The sequence below is a fragment of the Strix aluco genome, chromosome 23 (genome assembly GCF_031877795.1).
Source record: "Strix aluco isolate bStrAlu1 chromosome 23, bStrAlu1.hap1, whole genome shotgun sequence".
In the NCBI taxonomy this organism is placed as follows: Eukaryota; Metazoa; Chordata; class Aves; order Strigiformes; family Strigidae; genus Strix; species Strix aluco.
The window spans coordinates 2,174,978-2,197,764 of NC_133953.1; the positions used below are offsets into that span (position 1 = coordinate 2,174,978).

Below are 22,787 nucleotides of genomic sequence, written 5' to 3' on the forward strand. Positions count from 1 at the left end.
GGGACAGTTTGACTTGCTTGTGTTTTCTTATATTATGACAATTGCAAGAAGTGTGTTTACAAATGCATCAGTGCACCGGGGGGGGGCCTGCCAGAGGAAAGCTGGCACTTGTGTTTACACAGCAATCCAAAGAGAAACAGTTCACAAAGCAATACTCACCTGAAGGCACTGCAAAAACTTCATGGATCTAATTCCTACCCACCTAAAATCATAGAATCATAGAATAGTTTGGGTTGGAAGGGACCTTTAAAGATCATCAAGTTTCAACCCCCCGTCATGGGCAGGGACACCTTCCCCTTCTTTCACCTCACCAAGAAAAACAAGTTTAAAAAAGAACAGCAATGGCCACTGTCATTAAGCACTTCCTTAGCACCGTTCAGCTTCCAGTCCTGGGGATGTGACCTCGCTGGGGTTTGTTCTCTCCCGCTGTGGCTACAGGAGGGCAACTCCGCCGGCTGACACGGCAAGTTACTGACAGGGGGCCGGCTGCAGTAGAGGCAGCCGGTTGGGAGGCCTGGAGCACCAGCAACGGGAGGTGTTTGCCATCTAGTGGCTTTGTCGGATCAGCTCTGGCATGAGCCTCTCCCTCTGCCTTCTCCCAGTGCTGCAGCCCTGGTGTACAACCCGTTTCTCTCCCTTGTCTTTTCCCAAGACCTTTTCCCAAGTGAGGTAAAGAAAGGCCAGAGAGGAGATAAAGCTGGGTTGTTTGGGTAGCGTGAATCAGCTCTGAGTTGGTTCTGTTCTGTCTGGGCTGGCCTCCAGAACATCAGGAGTCCAAAAAAAAAGCAAAGCAAGTTTGCAAATAGGAAGCAAGGGCTTTCCTTGAAACCCTAGGGCACAAGGGCTCATTTTTTCTTAAGGACATGGTTCAAAACATTCTCCAGTCTCCTCACAATGAAGCAATATAAAAAGTCCTTAAGCCAGGAGGGGAATCCATTCTCCTGAAAGCCTTCACTTTTCACAGTGTCCTAAAGGCAGAGCCTGCAAGTGAACTGTTACAGAGGGCTTCCCTCAACACACCTATCCACCTACACCTCAGAGTTCAAGAACTGCAGGAGCCTGGGTGAGGAAGCAAGCATATGAGAGGGTGTTTGAGTTTGATCTGCTCAACTTCAGAGCAAAGGGATATCAAAGCCACAATGGAGTTCTACACGTTTCATACTGGTTGAATTACGAGGAGGGCAGGAACTGTTAGCCATCAGAGCTGTATCCAGATAGGCTGTTTAAGCAGGAGCATGGTGGAGACGTGTTGTGCATGTCTACAAGACCATGTAATATAATAAGGTGCGTGTCAGGGTTGCACCTGTTGCCTCTTGTGGCACAGCACAAAGTTGGCCATGGGTCTGGTGAGGGCAGGGAAAGAAAGGAAGAAACTTCACAAGGTTTTATTTGAGGTCACTGTTAGTGTACAGAGGAAAGCACTACAAGTACAGCTTCTGTGGTTGGGTGCATCTACCTTCTGGAGTTTACTGAAGGCAATTTTTATGCAATGGGGGTGAAATTACAGCCCTTCATTGGGCCCACCTGTTACTCACTGGTTTTACTCCTCTCTTCTGCTTTACATATTTCAGCCAAAGTCACTGCCCTAAGCACCCCTATTCTCTTCCCTTCAGAGTGCATTGCCACCACCTGAAGGTAATGGTCATATTAGTCTCCATTTCCTCCCTTGCACGCCTTACGCATGGCAGCCTTTGTGAACTGCTGCTAACTGGTCTATCAATATAGTCAGAAAATTAAGATAAAGCAGTGGGCTGTTTGAGTGGAGGGCCTTCTGCCTTCCTCAGATGCTTTGCTGTATATTGTTAGGAATACAGCAGTAACTCAGAGGTTATGATAGAGACAAAGCAGTTCCTTCATCCAGGACATAATACAAAGGCGGGAGGTAAAGGAAAGCAGAGGTTTCTTTCTGAGCCTGACCTGGCCCTGAGTTATAGAAGGTGACAAGGCGTTCAGTTAGTGGGAAGTAAAAATGCCGTGGAATCCATAAGGCATTTGCACTGGAACTTCTGCTCGCCCCAATTCTGTGAAGGTCTCTGCATCCAAGACAAGCAGGAAAGCACTTTGGTTCTGCAGGATAACAAGAAAGCTGCAGTGAGTGCCCAGGCTGCACTTCATTCTGCTGTCCAACCCAGTCCATCTGTCACACACAAAGGAGCCCAAGTGTACAACCAGGCCATACAGTCAGGCACAACCAGACCATGCAGACTAAACCTGTCAGACAGTTGGCCAGGAGCACTAATAGTCACAGATGCCACTCAAGAAATGGTGACATTCCAAGGTCCACTCCGACTTGAAGTTTGCCTGGCTGTGGTTGGCAGTTGAAGAGGCACACACCTTGGGGAGCATGGTGCTAGAACTATCTGCCAGAGAGCCTCAAATTCAGTTTTGTTGTTTGGAAAGTATATCTAATGCTATGTGACTCTGATGAACTAGTAGCAGTAAGTTACCTCAGCGGGGGAGACCACAACAGACAAGATGACTCCGCTGTCTTCTGCCGTAGCATTAGGCACTGGCACAAACACAGGCTCTGATGGGTAGGATCCATCCTCCTGCCAAATCTAGCAAGCACAGTAACATATGGATGTGTTTCATTTCATTAATACTTGTCTGCTACAGTTAGCAGAGTTGCAAGTTGGAGTGCTCCCCACAAAAATACCCAGGCATACTCTATGCTCCAAGAAATCTATAGTTCAACCTTTTAATTAATTCTTTTGGTTCCAGTAGTATGATGGTGCCATTGTTGTGACAGCACGCCCATTGTGCCAGGCATCATGCAAACAGGCAGTGAAAAGGGTTCCTATTACTTATTTCATCCAACAGCTTGTGCTGGCACAGCTATAAGCCACAAGCTCAGAAAACACCACCACCCTAGATGGCACAGCCACCTTCACACCACCCTAGTGCAGATCATGTTGTGCCCAGGCAGTGTAGAGAGAGAGGTGCCATGCCAGCAGAGAGGATATCTATCACCATCACCACCTGAGGGCATAGCTGCTGCTCCTATTGCAGGCAGAGCCATAGCACCCCAAAGCTGTGCTGAAGGAGGACATTCTTACTGTAAAATGAGTATCTGGAGCAGAACAATCAAAATGGGCATCTCTTTCTAAGGATTCCTAACTCTCTCTAGCCTCCAAGAAAGTTTCTGACTAGTAAGTGTTTAACGCTTTGGAGATCATTATTTCCTGCTTAAGGGAGACACAGGCAAAATCCCAGCTTGTGTTTGCACTCAGAAATATCCTAAACCTTGTTTTTTGCCCAAGTCATAAATACTTTGGCAGTTTATCTCCAACTGCCTATGCTACTTGGGTATTTTCTGTACTGTCTGGTAAGAGATGACTCTTCTTCAGCCTGGAAGACACATGCACACTTTCTCCAACCCTTTCTGTTCCATCATCTATCTAGGAACCTGGAGTGGTATCCTCTCCTTTTTGGTAAGTGTGCTGCATTCATAAGGTGCTAGGTGAGACATGAAATTAGGAATCTCATCGCAGACCCATTTGAACAAAGACCCCTAAAGTGCCTAGTAAATGACACATCTTCAAGGGCAGTTCAGTGGAAAGACTCCCATTGCTGAAAAAAGATAATCTCACTTTGCCTCACCTTGAAATTCTTGGTCTCCACATCAACCTTGATCAAAGAATCTCCAACCAAATGCCGAAAACCACATCCATAGAAGTAACGGTACCTCCTACCATTGTACCGAGAGTAGTTGATCTGGGGGAACTCCAAGCCCCCAACCTTTTCAAAGCCCTCAGGGTGGAGATTTTCATGTGTGCACCAGACCTAGAAGAAGTATGCATTACACGAGTGTCAGTTTAGCTTTGACTGGGCAGTCCTGACTGGTCCCACTAACCCACTGCACAACCACTGTGGAGAAGAAACATTTAAAGATGAGCCTGACGTTGCACTGAGGCAGGTGGAAGCACCAATTCTGTCTTCCTTATCTGTTTCACCCATCACAGACCTCGGAAACTTCAAGAATCAGTCTAATGTGAAAAACAGCAGCAAGTCCATGTATTCCTGCACTGCTAGCTCAGAAAATCCCAGGTCCAGCACTCAGCAATCTCATGTACAAAGTGCACACAGAGATGACTCCACTCATAGTGGACATCACACGTTCTATACCACCGAATGCAATTACGTAGGGCTGTTCAGAGCTGGAAGCAAAAAGCAGTTCTGTACCCAGGTAAGAGCATGGAGGATTTTGTCAATGAAGAAGCTGAAGTTTGGCCAGTTATCATAAAGGCTCATAATCCACTTAGGCATTTTTGGTAAGTCACAATCTGTCTTTGCTCTCTCATTTAAGGAAATGTGGTAGTCTTTGTACTAAAACACTAAGTCACATCTTAGTAATGACCAAACCTTGCTTGCTTGGTGGACAAGATCTGAGAGATAATAGCACAGGATGGTAACTGTTGCAGGCAATCTTGCCACAGCCATAAATGCAGTCTTTAACACATACCTTGCCATCTGCATCCTTCACAGCCCTTGCCAATGTATAAGACAGTGGGTTCAGATTCTTCCCCACAGGTGTGTCTGAATTCACATTCAGTGGGAGAACAAAGCGACGAGGGAAAGCTCGGGATACTGAGTCATAAATCTATTGCAGAGACAGAAAGTTATGGTGATGGAGAGAGAAGAGAGTGGCATGTCAGGCTAAGTGCCCTTTTAGGGAGCAATTCTGAAGTTTTAGACATTCCTCCCACCCCTGAATTCTTCTTCTTCTTTCTATTATGTGTTTTACCAAGTTCTGGTAAGGGCTCTGCTTGTTCCAGTACTTTACAGTAGAAAACAAAAAGACAACCAATTAAATGGCTTAGCACTGCTTTCACAGTAACTAATGCTGAGTTGGGTATGCAAATCACTCAGTTATCCTCCAAATCCAGCACTGGGACATATGCTGCACTGTGTTTTGTTCAGTTAAAACAGACTTACATTGATTCTTTTTACAACATGTCCATATATGCCCCACTGACTGTGTGACTTAGGCCCTTCTTGTCCAACCAAGATCATGAGCTAATAGGGGAATTGCACAAAATGGGACCTCTGTAGCACAGAGCAAGCAGAGGGGAGACCTCTGCTGGAAACCCACCCTCTACAGTCCTATGGTGACTAGTGGCAGTCCCACTTTGGAAGCCTGAGGCTGAACAAAGCACTGAGAAACTTCCACATTATTTTAAATAATATGAACCATGCATGGCAGAAGAAATTTGTAAGTATATAAACTGCATGTGGTTACAAAGCTTCAGAAGAAAAACTGCCGGACTGTAGCCTGTCTCAGATCTTTGTGGGATGACAACATGATATGGACACCGACCATACTGCTTGCTGTTAATCTTGGAGCATAAATGTTGGCTCTCTGTGAAATTAATGGAAGGAGGGGCTTGTCCAGAGGATGACTGGAAATATCTGACTAAATGATCTACATCAGTCTCTGGAGGAGCCTCCCTCTCCCCTGGATGATGAGGCAAGCAGCAGTTCAATGCCTGAAGTTAGCCTGCATGATTTTCCTCTTCCGTTCTCAGGTACACAGGGGCTCCATGTTTGGGAAGTCGAGGGTAGTGGTGGATTTACTTGGGGAGCAAAGGGGAGAGCAAACTAGCAGCCTCCAGTGTGGCAGACATTCAGTGGGTTGCGTGAGAGGAATAATTTCACCGTTGCCACTGAAGTTCTGTACAAGCCAAGTTTAGAACGCATAATACTTCCAAATAGTAAGCCTCCGAAATAAAATAGGTGGCAAGGACCCTGTTTTGGTGTTTTTCAGTTACTTCAATTCGTAACTCACCAGTTCAATGTGAAACTTCACTTTAATCATATGTGTCAATCTTGAAACCCTATTTTCAAAACCTGTGTTTTATGTAGCCACAGTAAACTGACTGGTTGAGGAACTCTGCCAGACAAAATGTGGTTTAGTCAGCAAGCAAAAGCACTACACACGAGTTGGGGAAAACAGACAAATCATGCTCAGGCATGCCTTAGTCTTTCGGTGCAGCATAAATTTAAGATTCTGTTTTGAAATGACTTGCACTCGTGTGTGTGTATACAGTTTAATGGCTCTGCTACTTGTCAGTTAAAGAATGTGGGTGTTGGAAACACATGCCTAATGTTGACATAAGGACACCTTCAGACAGATCAAATTATAGCTCTTTTGTGTTCATAAAAAGCCGAGCAAAAGCTGGAATCAGTTTGCAAAGCAAATGGTCATATAAACACTATGCTGTACTTGAATTCATGTTCACCACATCTTTGCAAAAAAACAATACAGGAACAAAAAGACCCTATGGAGACACAACTATACACTTTTCAGATCAGAACTGACTTGCTTCTAGACAGCTCAGAACATAGACAGAGGAAGTTCAGATTTGTCTGAACATGTTGTAGAAAGGCCTGCCCTTCACCCACAGTATGGTGGGTTTCCAATAAATGCATCTGCAGTACAAGAAACTGAAAGCACCCCCACTTTTCCAGTGTATGACCTATGCAAAGTAATGCCTCTTATATGGCTTTAAACGGTGTTTTTGACAGAGTTGGCCATAATAAGTGATTTATGAGTACATGCTGTTGTGAGGCGAATGTGAGGAACAATGTAGGGGTTTCTGTGATGTTTGTGTTTCTGTGATTTACATAATAAAGGCTGGTTTTCTGAAGTAATGCCTTTAAACAACAGGTTTTCTTTTTCTTTTGCCCTTTAAAAGTCAGGCAAAAACTTATTTTGCATACTTCTTGGGGGAAAAATTTTATTACGCAGGGATATGGAAAATTAGTATCATTAAAACCAATATCTTAAAACAGAAATACATTCTGCCAGGCTGATGGAGATCTGTGTTACACACCAGTTTGAAAAGTTTCAAGGAAACACTCCATGGAGATTATCTGCTAAATGGAAATAAAAATACCAACATATAAATAGATCATAATTTTAGTTTTTTCATATAGTCGTGGTTCCTTTTCCCAGTTCACATCCTCTGCCTTGTGGTCCCCTATAGTGATCTCCATTCTACTAACCTGAGCCTTGCTTCAGAAAAGTAACTCAACCAGCATGGGGCCCCATCAGATCCTATTCAACACAAATGCAGAGATCTTACCTGGTCTAGGCCTTCCCCGCTCCTCCGCAGATTCTGAAGTTTGTAAGTAGCCAGAGTTGTTCCATCATCCTGGCAGCACAGATCGAGGACCACACAGCCATGATCTTCAAAGGCATTGATTTGATGGAAAGTAGCAAAGGGCTTACTGCACCACTGCCCTGGCAGCACCTACAGTGACCATAAGGGAGGCTAAATTCCCTCTCTAAAGATCCTAGCCACACCTCAAAGAGTTTTCTCTTCTCTCCCCCATTTCATTCCCCACTCATTCCTTGGTATTTGTCTTGTGTCCCTGTGTTACTACGGAAGAGCTGCTTTAAGCCTGGAAGTAGGCAAAACCAGATGAAGAAATGCCAAAATGTAAAGCAGTCTAGGATAGGCCCCTTGCTGTCATGGCTCCATCCCTACAGCATCATTCCCAGGCTATGACTGACCTTTTTATACTCCGTAGTACTTGGGAACTGCATTTCAGTCCCTGTGCTGCAGTGCCAGGAACCCCAAACTGCTTATTTCTGCCTGTTCTTTTAGGGCTGGCAAAGAAATTAATCAATAGAGAGGAAAATGCAAGAATTAATCCCTTTTCTAGCAAACCTACGCCCATGCTTATAAAGCCTATATTGCAGTAACTTCTGGATTGATTCATAGAGCTATCTGTGGCTGCTTCCCAGCACTCTTCTCTTGGGATCTAAGATTACAGCTACCGCTGCACAGTTGCTGGACAGGCCAAAGATCCACCTACCTCCCCAGTGTGCTTATTCACCACATGGAAGCAAGTATTGTACCGAGGCTCCCAGCTTATCCCTTCAGAAATGGCCTTCCCACGGAGTTTGGAAGTAATAATCTGCAACAGATTCAGCTTGATGGGTTGCTCAATGAAAATGATGTAGTTTTCACTCATTCCTGAAAAAAAAGAAGGAAATATCATCGAGCATTAGGCAAATGAGACAATAAAAAATCTCCAGGCAGACGGCAGTGAACAGCCTTTTCTGCCTCACAGTAAGCTAAATCCACAGAGTTTGAGATAGAAAGCATTCTTACCAAAGCTGTGATAGTAGGAGGGTTTCAACTTATCCACTGGAGCAATGGAGCACAGCACTTTCGCTCCCTCTAATGTGTCATTACAGTTCGACTTTTGTGGAGGGACCTGAATGATATTATACCTAGACCCTGGAAAGGAGAAAGGGTGTTCAATACCACTGAGATGTGAGACTGTTCACATGCATGAAAACTAAGTCAGGCTCTGTTCCCTTCTGTTTCCCTAGAACACTAGGAACCATGGTCATAGCTAAACTGAGCAGAAAACAAAAAGCCAGTTATCAAGTCAACAGGACAATCTACAGAGGATTTCCTAGCAAACAAAGAAGCTTGAAAGGAAGTAGAAGGATCTTCTCAGTCTGGTAGACTGCCATCTAATTTTACTGACTGGAATGCGTTCCTTATGTTAAATTAGAGTACCCTGTAATAACAGGATCAGGAAGAAAACCAAGTTCATAGCTTGTGTATCAAAGGAAATGAAAATTTTGAGCCTTGGTGATGACTGACGCTCATTTAATAAATCTGAGCATATGGGCAGGAAAGAATGGCACATTTGAATAATAACCTACACTTCAGTCTCTCCAGCTGAAAACAGCATGAGCTGCAAAGCTAGATGTTGCTAAAGCCAAAAGGAAATGAAAGGAACAAGAATGAAAAATGGTCAAAACTGGGCAATTGTTTTGTGAACTGCTACCAGCCTGAGGTATCATATTAAAGGGCAGTGGCTCTTTGCACAGGCCTCAGGCATCTGAAAAAGAAGGCTCTCATGTAACTAGCGGTGAATGCCTACTCTGAGCAGCCATGTCAATGTAACTAGATCCCAACTAGATGTAACGCTCATAATTTTGGGAGGAAGAAAAATATCCCAGAAAATTCATCTTTGCTGTAAGATAGCCAGGTCATTGTAATAATTCCATCTTCTCTCCTGTATAAACCCTTATGGACCTTATCAAAACCAATTATTGTAAGTGGAAAATATGTGGCTAATTATCAAAATTCTTTGGATGAGCTTCAATGCTGGATGGGACTTTAAAAATCTTTCTCATGTTTTCCCTCAGAGCTTGGGAGAGGAAGAGGGGAATCCATTGGATATTCACAGGCCAAAGTCAGAAGCATTAGAAACTAACTGCTGAGAGAAGCCGTATTTATGAGACAGACTGACACCCTGCAATAAGAACTAATCTTGTTTGCCATTACTTTGACATAAAGAGAAACCGCAATTTCAAGGTCTCTTTAGACACTGAAGTTTCTTCAACACCTGCTCCTTGGAGCAGCAGCACGAAGCAGCCGTACCCTGCCCACAAACCAGGCCTGGTCATGCCCAGTCTTACCATGTTTCCCATAGGAATTGCCCATGTTGTACGTTGTCCCATCAGACTCATAATGAGGATGAGCAGTGGCCCCATTCACTGCAACAAATTTGCTCCAGTCTACCTGCAAATGCAAAAGATTTTCAGTCAGTATAAAGTTTCCTGTTGCTCTGTAGCAAGCCACAGTCTTTCTAAATGTCAGTTTTGTGAAAGTCTGAGGAAGATTAGCTTGATGATTACAGCCCTAATGTGGGATCTGGACTTCAGCCTTCATTTTGCCTGCAATATTCCCGAAATCCTTGAAAATTAGCGACATTTCTCTCTGTGTTACTACTACCAGTAAAATGGGACGAATGGCACTAGCTATTTCTCTGGGAGACATGAACATTACTAATGGCAGGAAATGCTGACACAGTGGGAATTTTGCCCATATGAGCATTTTAGCGAGGGCCCCATGTAATAACTGCAGACAGACATGCGTGAAGAGACAGTCACTGCCCCAAAAAATCACCAAGGTTTTTGAAAGCACACATAGCTAACTGATGGTCAGGGTTTACTCTTCTCCCAGAGAAAATGGTTTAGCTTCACTGTCTATAGCTAGAAGGAACAGTTAGGGCAAAGGCACAAGAGTACTGCTAACATGTATTCCTAGTTCCTGGGTTAGGATGTGGTTTGGGCTCAGACAGTGGAGGAGATGTGTTGGGAAGAAAGTCTGAAGGAAAAAGTTAGAGGGAGATCAATCCATGCACTGAAACATTAAAGCATAGAAGATATGCTTCTTTTCCAAAAGTTTTAAAAAAAGGCTTTCAAGTACCCAACCTGCAACCCTTTGGAAGGCTCCAGTAGAAGAGTGCTACACCACCGGAAGCTCAGAAAACCAGGTCCTTTAAAGGGATCTCAAATTGGAGAGTTTAAATGTGAAATCATCCCTCCCTTTTCTTCACTTAGCCAAAAAATACCAGTCTACATCTAAAAAGAAGCTCAAGGGGAATTTTGTTTTTAATGACAAGATGGTTCAACAGAGCTGAACATTCAAACTAAAAGTACCCACACATCTTTTCATCACTGCATTATGGCTTACAAATCGGATAAACTAGCAAATCATCAAAGGCCGGTCTCGGACCAGCCGGGATCAGGGCGAGGCGCTGAACCATGACAAACTCACTCAAGTTTGTTGAAGGGGCAGCACTGCCAAGAGCAAATGCCGCTGCACTGTCTGCAAGCTCCCAATTTATTACCACTTATTTATATAGGTTTGTTTTTACTTCTACATCCTACTGACCTTCAGGTTTTGTCTGTTTACTGCTTGCACGCTCACCACGCGCCTGCTGTTTCTGACACTCACAACACAGCGTTCCGTAATGCTGCCTCAGTTATCCACAATCATTCTTCTAACCTCAAGGTCAAGTTTACATTTTGCTAACTACCAGTTCTTAATTCCCACAACGAAACTCTGCATTTCAATATGCGAGTAGCATGCTGTACTTCACAGAGTGTCTTCATGACTCACAGCTGATCCTGTAGGGAGAGGGACTCCTGGAATGCCTCCCTCGAGATCTGAGGGTGCGCTGAACCTGGTATTTTGTGGGATTAAAGGCGCAGTAGTTAGTACTGATTTAGGAATGGTAGAATCCTTCCTCAGTCCTTCTTACAGTTGTCCAGCCCAGCAAATACCCAAATCCCCTCTAAGGGTGCAGGCAGGGGGACATACAGCTTCTGCTGTCATTTCACAGGTCATATTCTTCCCTCAAATACAGCCAAAGTCCTGTGAGACGATGCACAGAACATACAGGAAGACTTCCACTCTTTGTTTATTTGCTAGCATGGGAGAAAATAAAGTGGCAGCTGAACTTTGACTTGACTTTACATTGACTTCACCACCCATTTGCAACAGAGGTTTTAACTGAGACTGAAGGGCCATTTTGGAGCATATAAAGCTGTGGGTGTAAGAAGGAGATAAAGGGAACAGATAGGAAGAATTAAGAGACAGGGCAAGAATACAGATCTCAGATGGGTGATGTTAACTTCTTCCTGTATGCACTTTCATTCTTCACACACTGGTAGGTACAGACAAGTCCAGACAAGTAGCAAGTACACTGGAAGAATGCCAGCTGTACCCAAACGGAAATGAGTCTATATCTGTCTCTCCCCTTGCTTGCTGCAGTGGGCAGTGACTGAATCTTCACTCATGAAAGCTGCCTTACTGCTAAGTAGATTTTTCAGGGACTCAAGCACACCATGAAGAGATGTTTATGGCTATGGGCCAGAGCTGCACTTACCATTTCTTTTGGAATGTGGATTCCCCCTTGCTGCTCTTAGAAACAGCAAGGAGTGATTCTCCTGTACCATAAGCTAACACCCTTATCCCACCTGCCCACACCTTTTCCTTCGTTTCAAGTGTTTCCGGGTCCACTTTGTACATGAAGATGTTCTCATTGCTGACATAATAGTCTCCTTTATACACAACGTAGTTCACACTGGCATTGTCACTTGGTTCTGAAATGAAATTCTGGAGTTGTATACAGCACTGTTTAAACTCGCATGACATTACAGCACGTTAGAGTTGTTTAAACAAATAAACCCATTTGCAATGTCACTAACCCCTCTGTGGTTGATTAGAAATATCTCACAAATCTACAAAGGCACTCAGGAAACTGTCTGCACAGGTGAGATCAGGATAAAAGGACAAGGACTGGTTCTTGGGAAATCACTTCAGTGAAGCCAAGATAATCTTCATAATCCATACACCCTTTGTTTCTGACCTCTTATTTCTTCATATCCCTCTCCCTTTCCTCCTTAGCCAAAGTCGTCTCCTCTGACAACCACATGAAGAGTGTCATGTTTGACTTACAGCACTGGAAACAAGAGAGGCAAGACTTGAAGCTACAACTTGGGTTCAGGGGAGGGCAGGGCTGTTATTTGTGTGACACGGCTTGGACAGGGAATGCTTCTTCTTCCCTATTCTCTTTCTCTTTAAAACTGAGTCAAGGAGATGCCTTTTGAGAGCTACACACACACAACAGCCAGAGCTGTTCTTGCTACTCCTAGGGGAGCTGAGGCTCACTAGCCAGGTGGCTGCGAAGAGCTGAAAAAAAAGTGATTCCCCCCAGCTGGACATTGTGTGTGTGGTGAACACAGAGCCTGAAGCTGATACAGGAAAAGCCTGGAGCACCGGCCTTCTTGTAGTGAGGAATACATGTGTCTAAAGAGCCCAATAGGCAAGGGTGTGCAGGACCAACCTGCTGGAGCTTGGAAAAGAAGATGGGGGATGTAGGTAGTTCTGAAATTTATTGAGAGACCTGGGGTAGGGTGAGGAGTTGGGGAGCTGGGCAGAAGTGAATGTATCAGCACCTTTGAGAGAACAGATGACATGGCAGGACAGGATCCATCTCCTCAGGGAAGATAAGAAGCAGAAGATGGTCACACACATGAGCAACAAGTTGCAAACTTTAGGTCTGTTCTGGTTTTAGTGGAAAGCACTTTGCTTGCATTTAAGCCTATTTCTTTCCTGACATACACGGAATCCTATAGGTAATGGTACTTCCATTCCTGTGCAATACCGTCTCGCACTCTACTCAGCACCTTAGTACAGGAAGGGAAGGATTAGCCCACTTACCCTACAAGCTTAGCAAGGCAAGGTGTTTTAAGGGCAAAGCTGCATCTCAGGTAGAACGTCAGATTGTAATGCTCATTATCAGGACTGCACAGGGTGTTCTTTGGGGAAAGATTTCTGTTGGAAATTTGCAACAAACTCTGGAATCGAGAGAGCTGAAGTGGCACTAAAACATTAAACCGAATGTGCCTCTCCCAGCTAAGTCTGACACCAACTTGCATTGTTGTTGTTGTTGTTCCAAGGAATCATCTTCTAAGAAAAATATGGGCTCGGAATAGGCCTACCAGACTTCCTCATGTCTCCCTTTAAACCTAACCACAAGCTCCCCAAGAAAATCTCAGAACATTTCTTATTTCTTAGAAACCCTCTTACGTGGCATCTCAAAGCGTGACATGAAGCGCCCGAAGACACTCTTGCATGGGTCTGGCATAGCCAGCGTCCCAAATTCTGAGACCACGATGCGGTTGTGCTGGCTGTTAGTCAGGTAGGAACTGCTCTGCAGAAACTTGCTCCGGTATGTCACTGTGCCATTCTCCAACTGGAATTGATGCAGCAGGGCCATGCCATCAAACCAGTGGTTAAATCTTCAAGAAGAGATAAATAAGAGAACAACAGTTGGGCATTATATGATGTTCTGCTATACTGTTCCCTCTTGCCTTTAGCTTTATTATTGTTTGTAAAAAGATAATGTCCAGATCCCATGAACACTTAAGCATGCATAGCCTTGTGATGAGTCTGGGAAAATATTTGAATTGTGTGGAACAAATCAAGTGTATTTGCAGCTGTGGGACCTGAAGTTAGACACTGACTTTGAGTGAGATTCGGGCTCCCTATATTAATTTTGAAAGTGGACCTTAGGGACTTCCGAAAATGTTAAAGCTTTTGGGGGAAATAATCTATACTGGTAAACCAGTCACTCTGCAGACTTCTGCACAGGAAATAGAAATTGGGCTTTACTGTACAACAACAATAGCAATTATTACTGAAAGCCAAACCGCACAAGAAGGAGCCTTCAGCTCTCAGCTGTTTGCAGGATGCTATCCTCTCCGAAACGAGAGATCTCTGAGACTTTGAGAAAACCTTATGGTCTCTGGAAATACGATAAGATTATCACCTTTGGCCAGTTGCTGCCATCAGCTTTGTTGGAGGAAGAGCTAGGTTTGCCAATTAGCTAGAATGTCAGATTCCAAGGCAAAGACAGTAGTTGCCTTCTTGAAATATTTTAATATATTATTTTTAAAATTAAATGGATTTGCTTCTAAAGCAACTCTCACAATTTAGTGCAATCAACTTTACGAATCTTGCCCCGGATTTTACAGTGCTTGTGGGATGGACTTTTGTTAATGATGAAAGACTAGGACTGTGGATATTTTAATCCCTGGCTCTGTTCCCTCATTATATCATTCTGAGTAAGTCACAGCCTCTCTGTGACTCAGCTTCTCCATCCTTAATAAGTGAACCATGCTCCTATTTTCACAGAGCCCACTGGGAGTTTCCAGATGAGGGAGCAACTGTCTTAAAAGAATGACAACATAAGCATTTCTTCCATCCCTTACTTAAAAAGAAACTACAAGGGGCTCCAAACAGTGGTGAGACATTTGGGGGGTCCCTTTTAGGTTCAGGTAGCGCTCGGGCCAGAATCATTTGACAAACTCACCAAACCCGGACTTACTTCTCCTCACCAAATTCAAACTTCCCAGGACCATTCCTCAGAAGATTGCCATTAATCCATTCGGGAATATGTCCTTTGATCTTCGCTGTGATGGGCTGAGGGGTCTCCTTTACCGTTTGAATTAAGGGTGAGATGCATTGCAAACCCTTGGGGCTGTGGAAGGTGATTTGCTCTTTTGATGGGCTGGGCAGGAAATTCTTTAAACCTGCAAAGAAAGTAGTGAGAACATAAAGCAGGTAAGTAAGATTTTCACCTGAATAAACAGAAAATTGCTAGAGCTTGGATGTCCACAAGAATAGCATTCAGCATTCTGCAAGCAGCCAAATTGTAGTGGATGTTTAAACTAAAGCTCTGTTCCCATAATACCCCACACATCCACAGGGAGCTGAAAATCTAGTGAATTTGACTCCACTGCAGTTAATCCATTAGAGACGCCTGTTCTGCAGTCCAAATGAGGTAATAAAATAAGTGATGATAGGAAAGAACAGATCTTTTCTTTTCATTAAAGGTCAAAAAGGCAATCACTGACTTTTTCCCTTGCACAAAAAATAACCAAAACCAAAAATAACCGCACCCCCCCAAAAAAGAAAGTCAGGAAGAACACAAATGAAATTGAGCTGAAATGCATCTACAGGACAGCACAAAACAAATTAAGCAGATTTACTTGGTATGTAAATACACAATAACAGAAAAGGATAATTTCTGATGGAGCCTCGCTTGAATGAAGTATCCCCCTTATATAATTACAGGACAAAAGCACCAAGAAAGCATGAACTGATTGGAATGCTGCGTGCTGACAGCACACAGTTAGTTACTGGCTCCAGCAGGCTGGCGTGCAAAGCCTCATCAACACAAGGATTGTTTTAGCAATCCATTTAGCTGCAGAGGTGGATTTACCTAGAATGTACATAGGCTGTTGCCTCCCCTCCCAATGCTGTCACCTCCTCATCTATCACAGGTTTCATGTCCACAGGTCAGTGGAGTTCCTTTGCTACACTGCTCCATCCTCACCACAAGACCACTGAGCCCTGAACTAAAGTAGAACTGATGAAGGTTTAGGTGTAAGTGAAATACTGATAAAAAAAGGACAGCATGGCATACAGAAATCCATTCCTGAACCAGGTCCAGTACAGACAAGACCACACACTGAACAGAGTCCAGACTGATACTGAACTTCCTTCTGGTTTTCTGGGGTGGCAATTTGTCCTGGTCATACTGTCACTTTCACCACTGCTTCTTGTAGCCTACATACTTTTATCCAGGTGATTACGTGAAGCTGCTGCACAATTTACCTGTGAGCCTCTGAAACCATGTGCTCACATCTAGAGAGGAAATTTGCTATTTCAGACAGGAGAACACCTGCAAAAGAACTGAGTTGGCAGACAGCATTTTTCTAAACTTGCTTCTTTAGAACAGCCACCGACAGAATGGGTATTAGGCATGCAGGAAGGTAAACTGCAAGATTCCTTCAATGTAGTTCTCTGGTTTGCCAATCCTCAAATCCTTCTTTAGATCTCTAATATGGTAAGTCAGTTAGATAAAGAATTCAGGCTGCAGCACTAACGTAATTAACCTCAAACCACCAACATCCTCTCCCTCTTAAAATTCAACTAAGCTCTGATTAAATCCTATATGAAGCACTCAATCTGATCCCAACAGTAGTGCTTCAGAGTATTTCCTCAGACATAAGGAAGTAGAGGCTTTTCATATCAACCAACACCTGGCAGGTTTAGTGACAGTATTTGCAGAAATGCAGCTTTAGTAGGCAAAGCTACAGTTTGTAAAGATGTAAAATATACTGAAAAAATGAAAGCAACATGTCCCCAAAGAGACATTTTTGCATCCAAGCCGAAACAAAGATGGCATGACCAAGGATGGCACTGCACTGAAACTTCCTGGAGAGCAGTGCAATTACACACAGGAATTTAGAAAGATAAACTTCACGAAAGAGCCTGAACTGGACTGGAAAAGCCCTCCTGGGTCATCTCCTCCCAGCTGCTGTCCCCAGAAGTCATATATATATGAACTCTCGTTTAAAAGTTCCTATGTTTCTTGGCACTCATCCCCTCTTTGGAAGACTGCTCATTGCCCAGATGATTAGAAAAATCCTTTGAATTTACAGAAGGATTTTATTCATAGGACAGTTTATCCCCCTTGTTCAGTCAGCGCTGTTATGTGTCTTTGGTACTTCTCCCTCTTGTGTTTACCACACACTGTATTTAGAGCAAGGAATCGTATCACTTCCTAAGCCAGGCAGGAGAAGTTCCTTTGGTTTTCCTTCCCCTGTGATAACCTTGCCATTCACATGATCATCTTAGTAATCCTTCCTGAAATCTGATCTAGTTAGAATTCATCTGCTTAGGATTCATTTCAAGACATAGTCCGGAAAGTGTCTGAGAACAGGCTATATACTACAAGAATGTGTAAGTTAATACTCCATCCTATCAGACCAGAAAGAAACAAGCCTAGCACAATAATGTACTATCTTTCCTTCTGGGAACTACTCAAATGACCTGAAGCTGCTGACAGTCATGCATGCAAAATGTAATCAAATCATAATACCCAGATGAATCAAAACAGAAGATTTTAGAAACATGGTAAGTCATTCTAGGACAAAGCTGAAAAGCCAGGAGGAGGGGAAGGGTGCAAAAAAAACCAAAACCCAAACAAAGCAAAACCAAAAAAAACCCCACCAAACAAACCAAAAAACCCACCAGGTTTGCTCTGGTGAGTTCCTTCTGAGGAGATTCAGGACAAGAAACAGAAGACAAAAATAAGCAATGACCTCCTCTAAACTTGGCACAACACAAAAAAAATGGATCTTTTACTTGCATTACGTAAACTGCCTCACTATTGCAGATCTCTGGTCTAATCTGGAAATAAGACGTTGTCAGGGAGGGCCTTAGTGACTGTCATCTACAAAGCAGTGCAGATTTGAGAGGCAAGGGGGGTTGAGTGGGTGTGGTCAGAGAGGTTCTTTGCAGGAACTTTATGCAACCTGCCCCTTTTTTTCTTTTTTTAAGGAATCATTACCTTTGCACAGTACTGAGATTTGATCATCAGCAGCAAATACCACAGGCTAATTAGCACATGGAGCTAAGACCAGAAGGACCTAGTGCAACTCATTCCCCCGCCAGCACAGGAAAGGCTTGCACTCATTCCAAAAAAATCAAGCTGCTGCAATACATATGCAGGACAGTACAATACAGAACAAACACATCAACGGAAATCTTTTTGTTTTTTAATCTGTGAGTGACCAGAGCTGTATTTAAAAAGAAGAAAAAAAACCCCACCGTGGCTGCACATCCTACACTTCTTCCCTATTAAAAAAAAAAAAATCTAATAAAGTCTACCCTCCAAATTTAATCATAGTTTAATACTAAAAGCTGTTACATTGACAATCTTTTCTAAAGATTGTAAGCAATTACTACAGAGTTCTCATACCCTGGCACTGTCTGTTCCTATTCAAAGAGCTGTGTGCCATGATTTCTCTGCCTGTCACAAGCTGACATCCTGGCATTGATTATTTATATCCAGAAAAAGTGGAACCAAGGACAAGGATCTTGAAAAAGTTTCTGTACAGAAGAAGCTACCCCCCTTGCTCTGGGTAGCAATGAATCAGACATTAAATTGCTCTTAAACAGCAATGGGTGGGTGTTGTTTATCCCCAGCCAGCAACTAAGCACCATACAGCCACTCCTTGACTCCTCCTCACCCTCCCACCGTAGGATTGGGAGGAGAATCAAAACAAGGTAGAACTCTTGGGTTGAGATAAGCACAGTTTAATAATTGAAATAAAAATTAAAATTAAAATATAATACTAGTAATAGTTGTTGTTGTAATGAAAAGGAAGATAACAAAAAAAGTGAAATAAAACCCAAGAAAGACAAGTGATGCACAGTGCAATCGCTCACCACTCGCTGACTGTTGCTCAGCCAGACCCCGAGCAGCGATCCGCCCCTTCCAGCCAACTCCCCCCAGTTTATATACTGGGCATAATGTCATATGGTATGGAATATTCCTTTGGCCAGTTTGGGTCAGCTGTCCTGGCTGTGTCCTCTCCCAGCTTCTTGTGCCCATCCAGCCTTCTTGCTGGCAAAGTAAGAGAAGCTGAAAAATCCTTGACTTAGTATAAACATTACTTATCATCAGCTAAAAACATCTCTGTGTTATCAACATTATTCTCATACTAAATCTAAACCACAGTGCTACACCAGCTACTGGGAAGAAAATTAACTCTATTCCAGCTGAAACCAGGACAGTGGGACAGAAAAATCTTAACAGCAGATGGAGGAAACACAGAAGGCATTTGCTAGGCATGAAATTGAAATCACACTGGATATATCAAATCCACTTTGATTTTAACCTACGTATTCAAATCCAAGGCACGGGGACCACCAACATTTGTCTCTACATGCAACTGCAGTCTAATTGCTTGACTCAGAAGGACATCCAGGAGCAGACTTAAGGGCAGATTTCAGTAAACAGAACGCTCACAGTTGATATTCTTCAAGCAGGGAGGGTGAAGCAAGAATTCTGTTTTCCCTGAGGATTCATGCAAATTCAGCGTAACCTTACAGCTGATTTGGAAATCCTCTGCCACAAGATACAGGCCCCATTATGGTCCCTGTAAATCACAGATTGGAACAACAGGGCAAGGAAACGAGCTTTCCCCATCCCCCCATCCCAAACTGGAGTTGCTGTAGCTATTGATTTGTGCTATCCAGACTCTACACCCTCTGCCTTCACCAGGGTTGAACCCCTCAGCTCACCTGAGTGGCCCACACTGATTTCTGAAGTTGTTGCACTTGCCTTGTGTCTGCTCAGAAGTCCCCATACTTGACTCCTTGTTCCATCTAGCTTGTTGATTTCCCATTGTCAGGGGCTCAGCCACCCACTTTCTTGCTAACAGGCAAAGAAGGAAAGAACATAAAAGAAGTGACAGAAAACACAGGGAAAAAGAAATTGAGAAAAGGAGTGGAGAAAGGCTTGTCAAAGGGAGATAAGGGAGAAAAGCAACTGTGAACTGTGCATACCTCTTGCATATGAAACATCTGTTGATTTCCCAACGTCACCTGTAGAAACAGATTCTACACTTCGGGGGTGTTTTTTTTCTGACACAAAGAAAGTGTAATTTCTTTGTTAAATATTGATTTACACAATCAAGTCCTTGGAACACTTATCCTAGACAGGCTCTATGAACTGGTGAGGTAGGAAAACTCTGCCAGTGTCACAGGAAATATATCGGATGGAATAAATTTTATTCACACTTTTTTATTACCACTGTCTCACTCAAATGCCTGAACAAATAATAGAGGGTTTTCTTTTTAATGATGCAACACTCACCTTTAGCTAAATTGAGACAATGCTGTGTCAGCAAGCTTTATCAAGAAGAACTTAGTAAAAGGCAGGGAAAATCCATAATTTTCAAAAAGATACAGAAAATGAGGCAAGGAAATTTTCAGGCTTTTCATGTCACTCAGGTAATCAAAACAAGAAACACAGTTCTTTATGTTCCTACGCAGTTCAACTTCAAAGCATAATGGAAGAGGTAGAGTGCAAGAAAATTGAAATTTAGCAGAGATCCCCAGTTTAAACAAGATTATACAGTTGCTGCAATCTGCTAGCAGATCAAAAGAGCATTATAAATTTGTGCATATAGGCTTTTTTCCCAGCAGGAAAGTACCTTATCACACCCTGAAATGCTAATTCCATAGGTTGTTTCATATAACATTCCCAATGCTAGAGTTAGTATTTGGTCATTTATTTTGCATTAATTACTCTGCCACTGAATTTTCTGTCTTGCATCTCACAGATGTAGTTGATGACACACACCTTACACCAACTTAGTAACGTGCAGCGAAAAAGAAACCTCCTGGACTGTTCCTAAATTTGTATCCATGTGTTCTGGTGGCACAACAAGGCAGGTTTGAGAACCTTTCAGATCTTTGGATACCCCAGAAGCAATCCTTTGATTCCAAAGGGAAGAAAAACACCACTACCATTAAAAAGCAGAGATTCTGCTAAATGAAGTCATGATCTTTATTGGTGCCTATTTTGTGATAACAGATCTCACTCTCAAGACAAAAAAAAAAAATTCAAGTTGGGCAACAATGGCACAGATTGCAGAGTTCAGCGGTGATGCAAGATCCCTTGCAGTAGTTTCCCACCTGTATGTTCAGATCAAAGCTTCAGTAATGTCGCTGCTCCAAACAACCCTCTCCCTTGCACAGCCCGCTTACATGTCCCACAGCAGGTTCCCGTGCAGAATCTGCTGTCTTCTGGTTTCCCAGCTCTAAACCATCAGTATATACTAGTAATCCGAGGGAATCTCTGCGATATATTTATGTGCCTCTCCTGTTTATCTTTTCAATAAATAACCAAGAATTTTCGGCTTCTGTCAAACACTTCAAGTTGCTTAGTTCCTAATTTCTGATCAACAGAAATGAAATCACTCTACCAACCTGTGTCAGCAGCAGCTCTTAACAGCAACAGAAAACCCTTTTCCAAGACGATGGGATAGAAGGATTTGTTTATGCACTTTACCTGGAATGAACTGCATCAAAGAGCAGAGGAAATGCTGCAAATTAGCAAGCAGGAGGCTGATGGCAGTCGAAAGGATTTTGGAAAACATATTCCGCTCAGAAGGAGGCATCCGATCGGAGATTGTCACGCAAAGGTGCCGGTGCCAGGATGACAGTGTGCAGCCGGCACTGGTGGATGGGCTACAGAGAGCTGGCAGACATCATCACTTCAGAATAAAAGCCAGGAATGTCTCTCCTAGCACGGCACGATGGATGAGCCTCCACTCACTCCACTCCACTCCACAGCTCCGGCGACGGGGACCCTCTGGGCAGCTGAGCCAGGCGAGTTGCTGAAGCGCTCCAATAGACATTCCTATTGGTGCAAAAAATGCTTTATCACTATTTGCCAGTTGTAGCTGGAGAAATTGGAAGAAAGGGGAGAAGAGGAGATGTAGCCATGTACTAAGGAAGTCAGGCTTCAAGGCAATTCTTTTAAAAAGTTTGTCACCTTGTCTTTTTCACCTGTCAAAAATGCTTTTTCTTTGTTTTGTTTCAAAATCTGAGTAACCATTTGGTACCCCAAAGAATCTCAAGGCTTCAGGAATACTGGTTGCCACACCTGATTAGACCATCAGATCAGATAGGGAAGGACCAGTGACAGGCCATGCTCTGCTGTGTCAAACTTAGATGGACCCTTTCGTTCAGGATGCCAGGAGGAAGCTGCTAGCAGTTTGCAGATATTAAACAGCTCTTAAAATCTGTCCTATCCCTTGAGAGACAGCAAGGCAGCATACACAGTACCCTAGGTAGCCCATTCCACCGTCCTTAAAATGGGACAGATTATTACTCATCCTAAATCTGCTGATTTCTTCTTGTCCTTTCTACAAGACACAGTGAACACCTGACTGCTCTCCTTTCTATAACTCATCTGTTATCACACCTTCCCTTGATTTGTGCTTTCTCTAAATGAACCAAACTCAACTGCTTCAACCCTTCCTCACAGATTGTGTTTTCTTCACCCTTTATTATTCCTGTTTCCCACTCTGCCCACTTTTAATAAGCAGACCCATCTCCAACTAAGATCAAACTAGCACAGAGTAAAGGAGAACAATTACACTTTTATGGATTATCTGCTATCCTACAGCTAACACAGCTCTGGTTTCTTACCATACAATAACATCATACCGACTCTAGCTATTGTTCTGGTTTGTAAGTAACATATGATTCCCCTTGCTAAGCACAGTGCTTTTCCCTTGTCTTTTTTGAATTTTATCTTGATTTCAGATTAGCCTGTCATCTTATTGAGATCATAGTGACTTTTCAATGTGTGCTATTGCTAGCATTTGGGATCCCTGGTAGCTTGCTGCCATACAAAAAATGAATTCTGTTCTCTAATGTCCTCCTTCTGAATCATTCAGGATAATATGGAATAAGAAAGGCTTGAAGCAGATCACTGTAGGATGCCATCTAGGCCTTTCAGAAAAAAGTAGTATTCTTTTCACTGACTTTTTAACTCATTCATGTAGCCCCTACGTCCTGATGGCTCTCATT

The 22,787-nt window shown here is 43.2% G+C and overlaps 1 protein-coding gene across 2 annotated transcripts; it reads right to left on the reverse strand.

The window, feature by feature from the left end:
* Positions 1–1,369: 1,369 nt before the first annotated feature.
* On the reverse strand, positions 1,370–21,406 carry BCO2 (beta-carotene oxygenase 2). Of its 2 annotated transcripts, none has more exons than XM_074848664.1 (12): positions 21,259–21,406; positions 14,713–14,917; positions 13,413–13,624; positions 11,808–11,923; positions 9,449–9,551; positions 8,121–8,249; positions 7,822–7,982; positions 7,086–7,253; positions 4,463–4,600; positions 3,601–3,783; positions 2,448–2,558; positions 1,370–2,067 (listed from the first exon to the last, which is right to left on the reverse strand). In XM_074848664.1, exons 1-12 carry the CDS (start codon positions 21,365–21,367, stop codon positions 1,954–1,956), a joined length of 1,749 nt encoding a protein of 582 aa, XP_074704765.1. In that variant the 5' UTR covers positions 21,368–21,406; the 3' UTR covers positions 1,370–1,953. The 2 variants fall into 2 exon arrangements, with proteins under 2 accessions (XP_074704765.1, XP_074704766.1); XM_074848665.1 differs by lacking the exon at positions 21,259–21,406 and adding an exon at positions 18,627–18,639.
* Between the last annotated feature and the right edge of the window lie 1,381 nt (positions 21,407–22,787).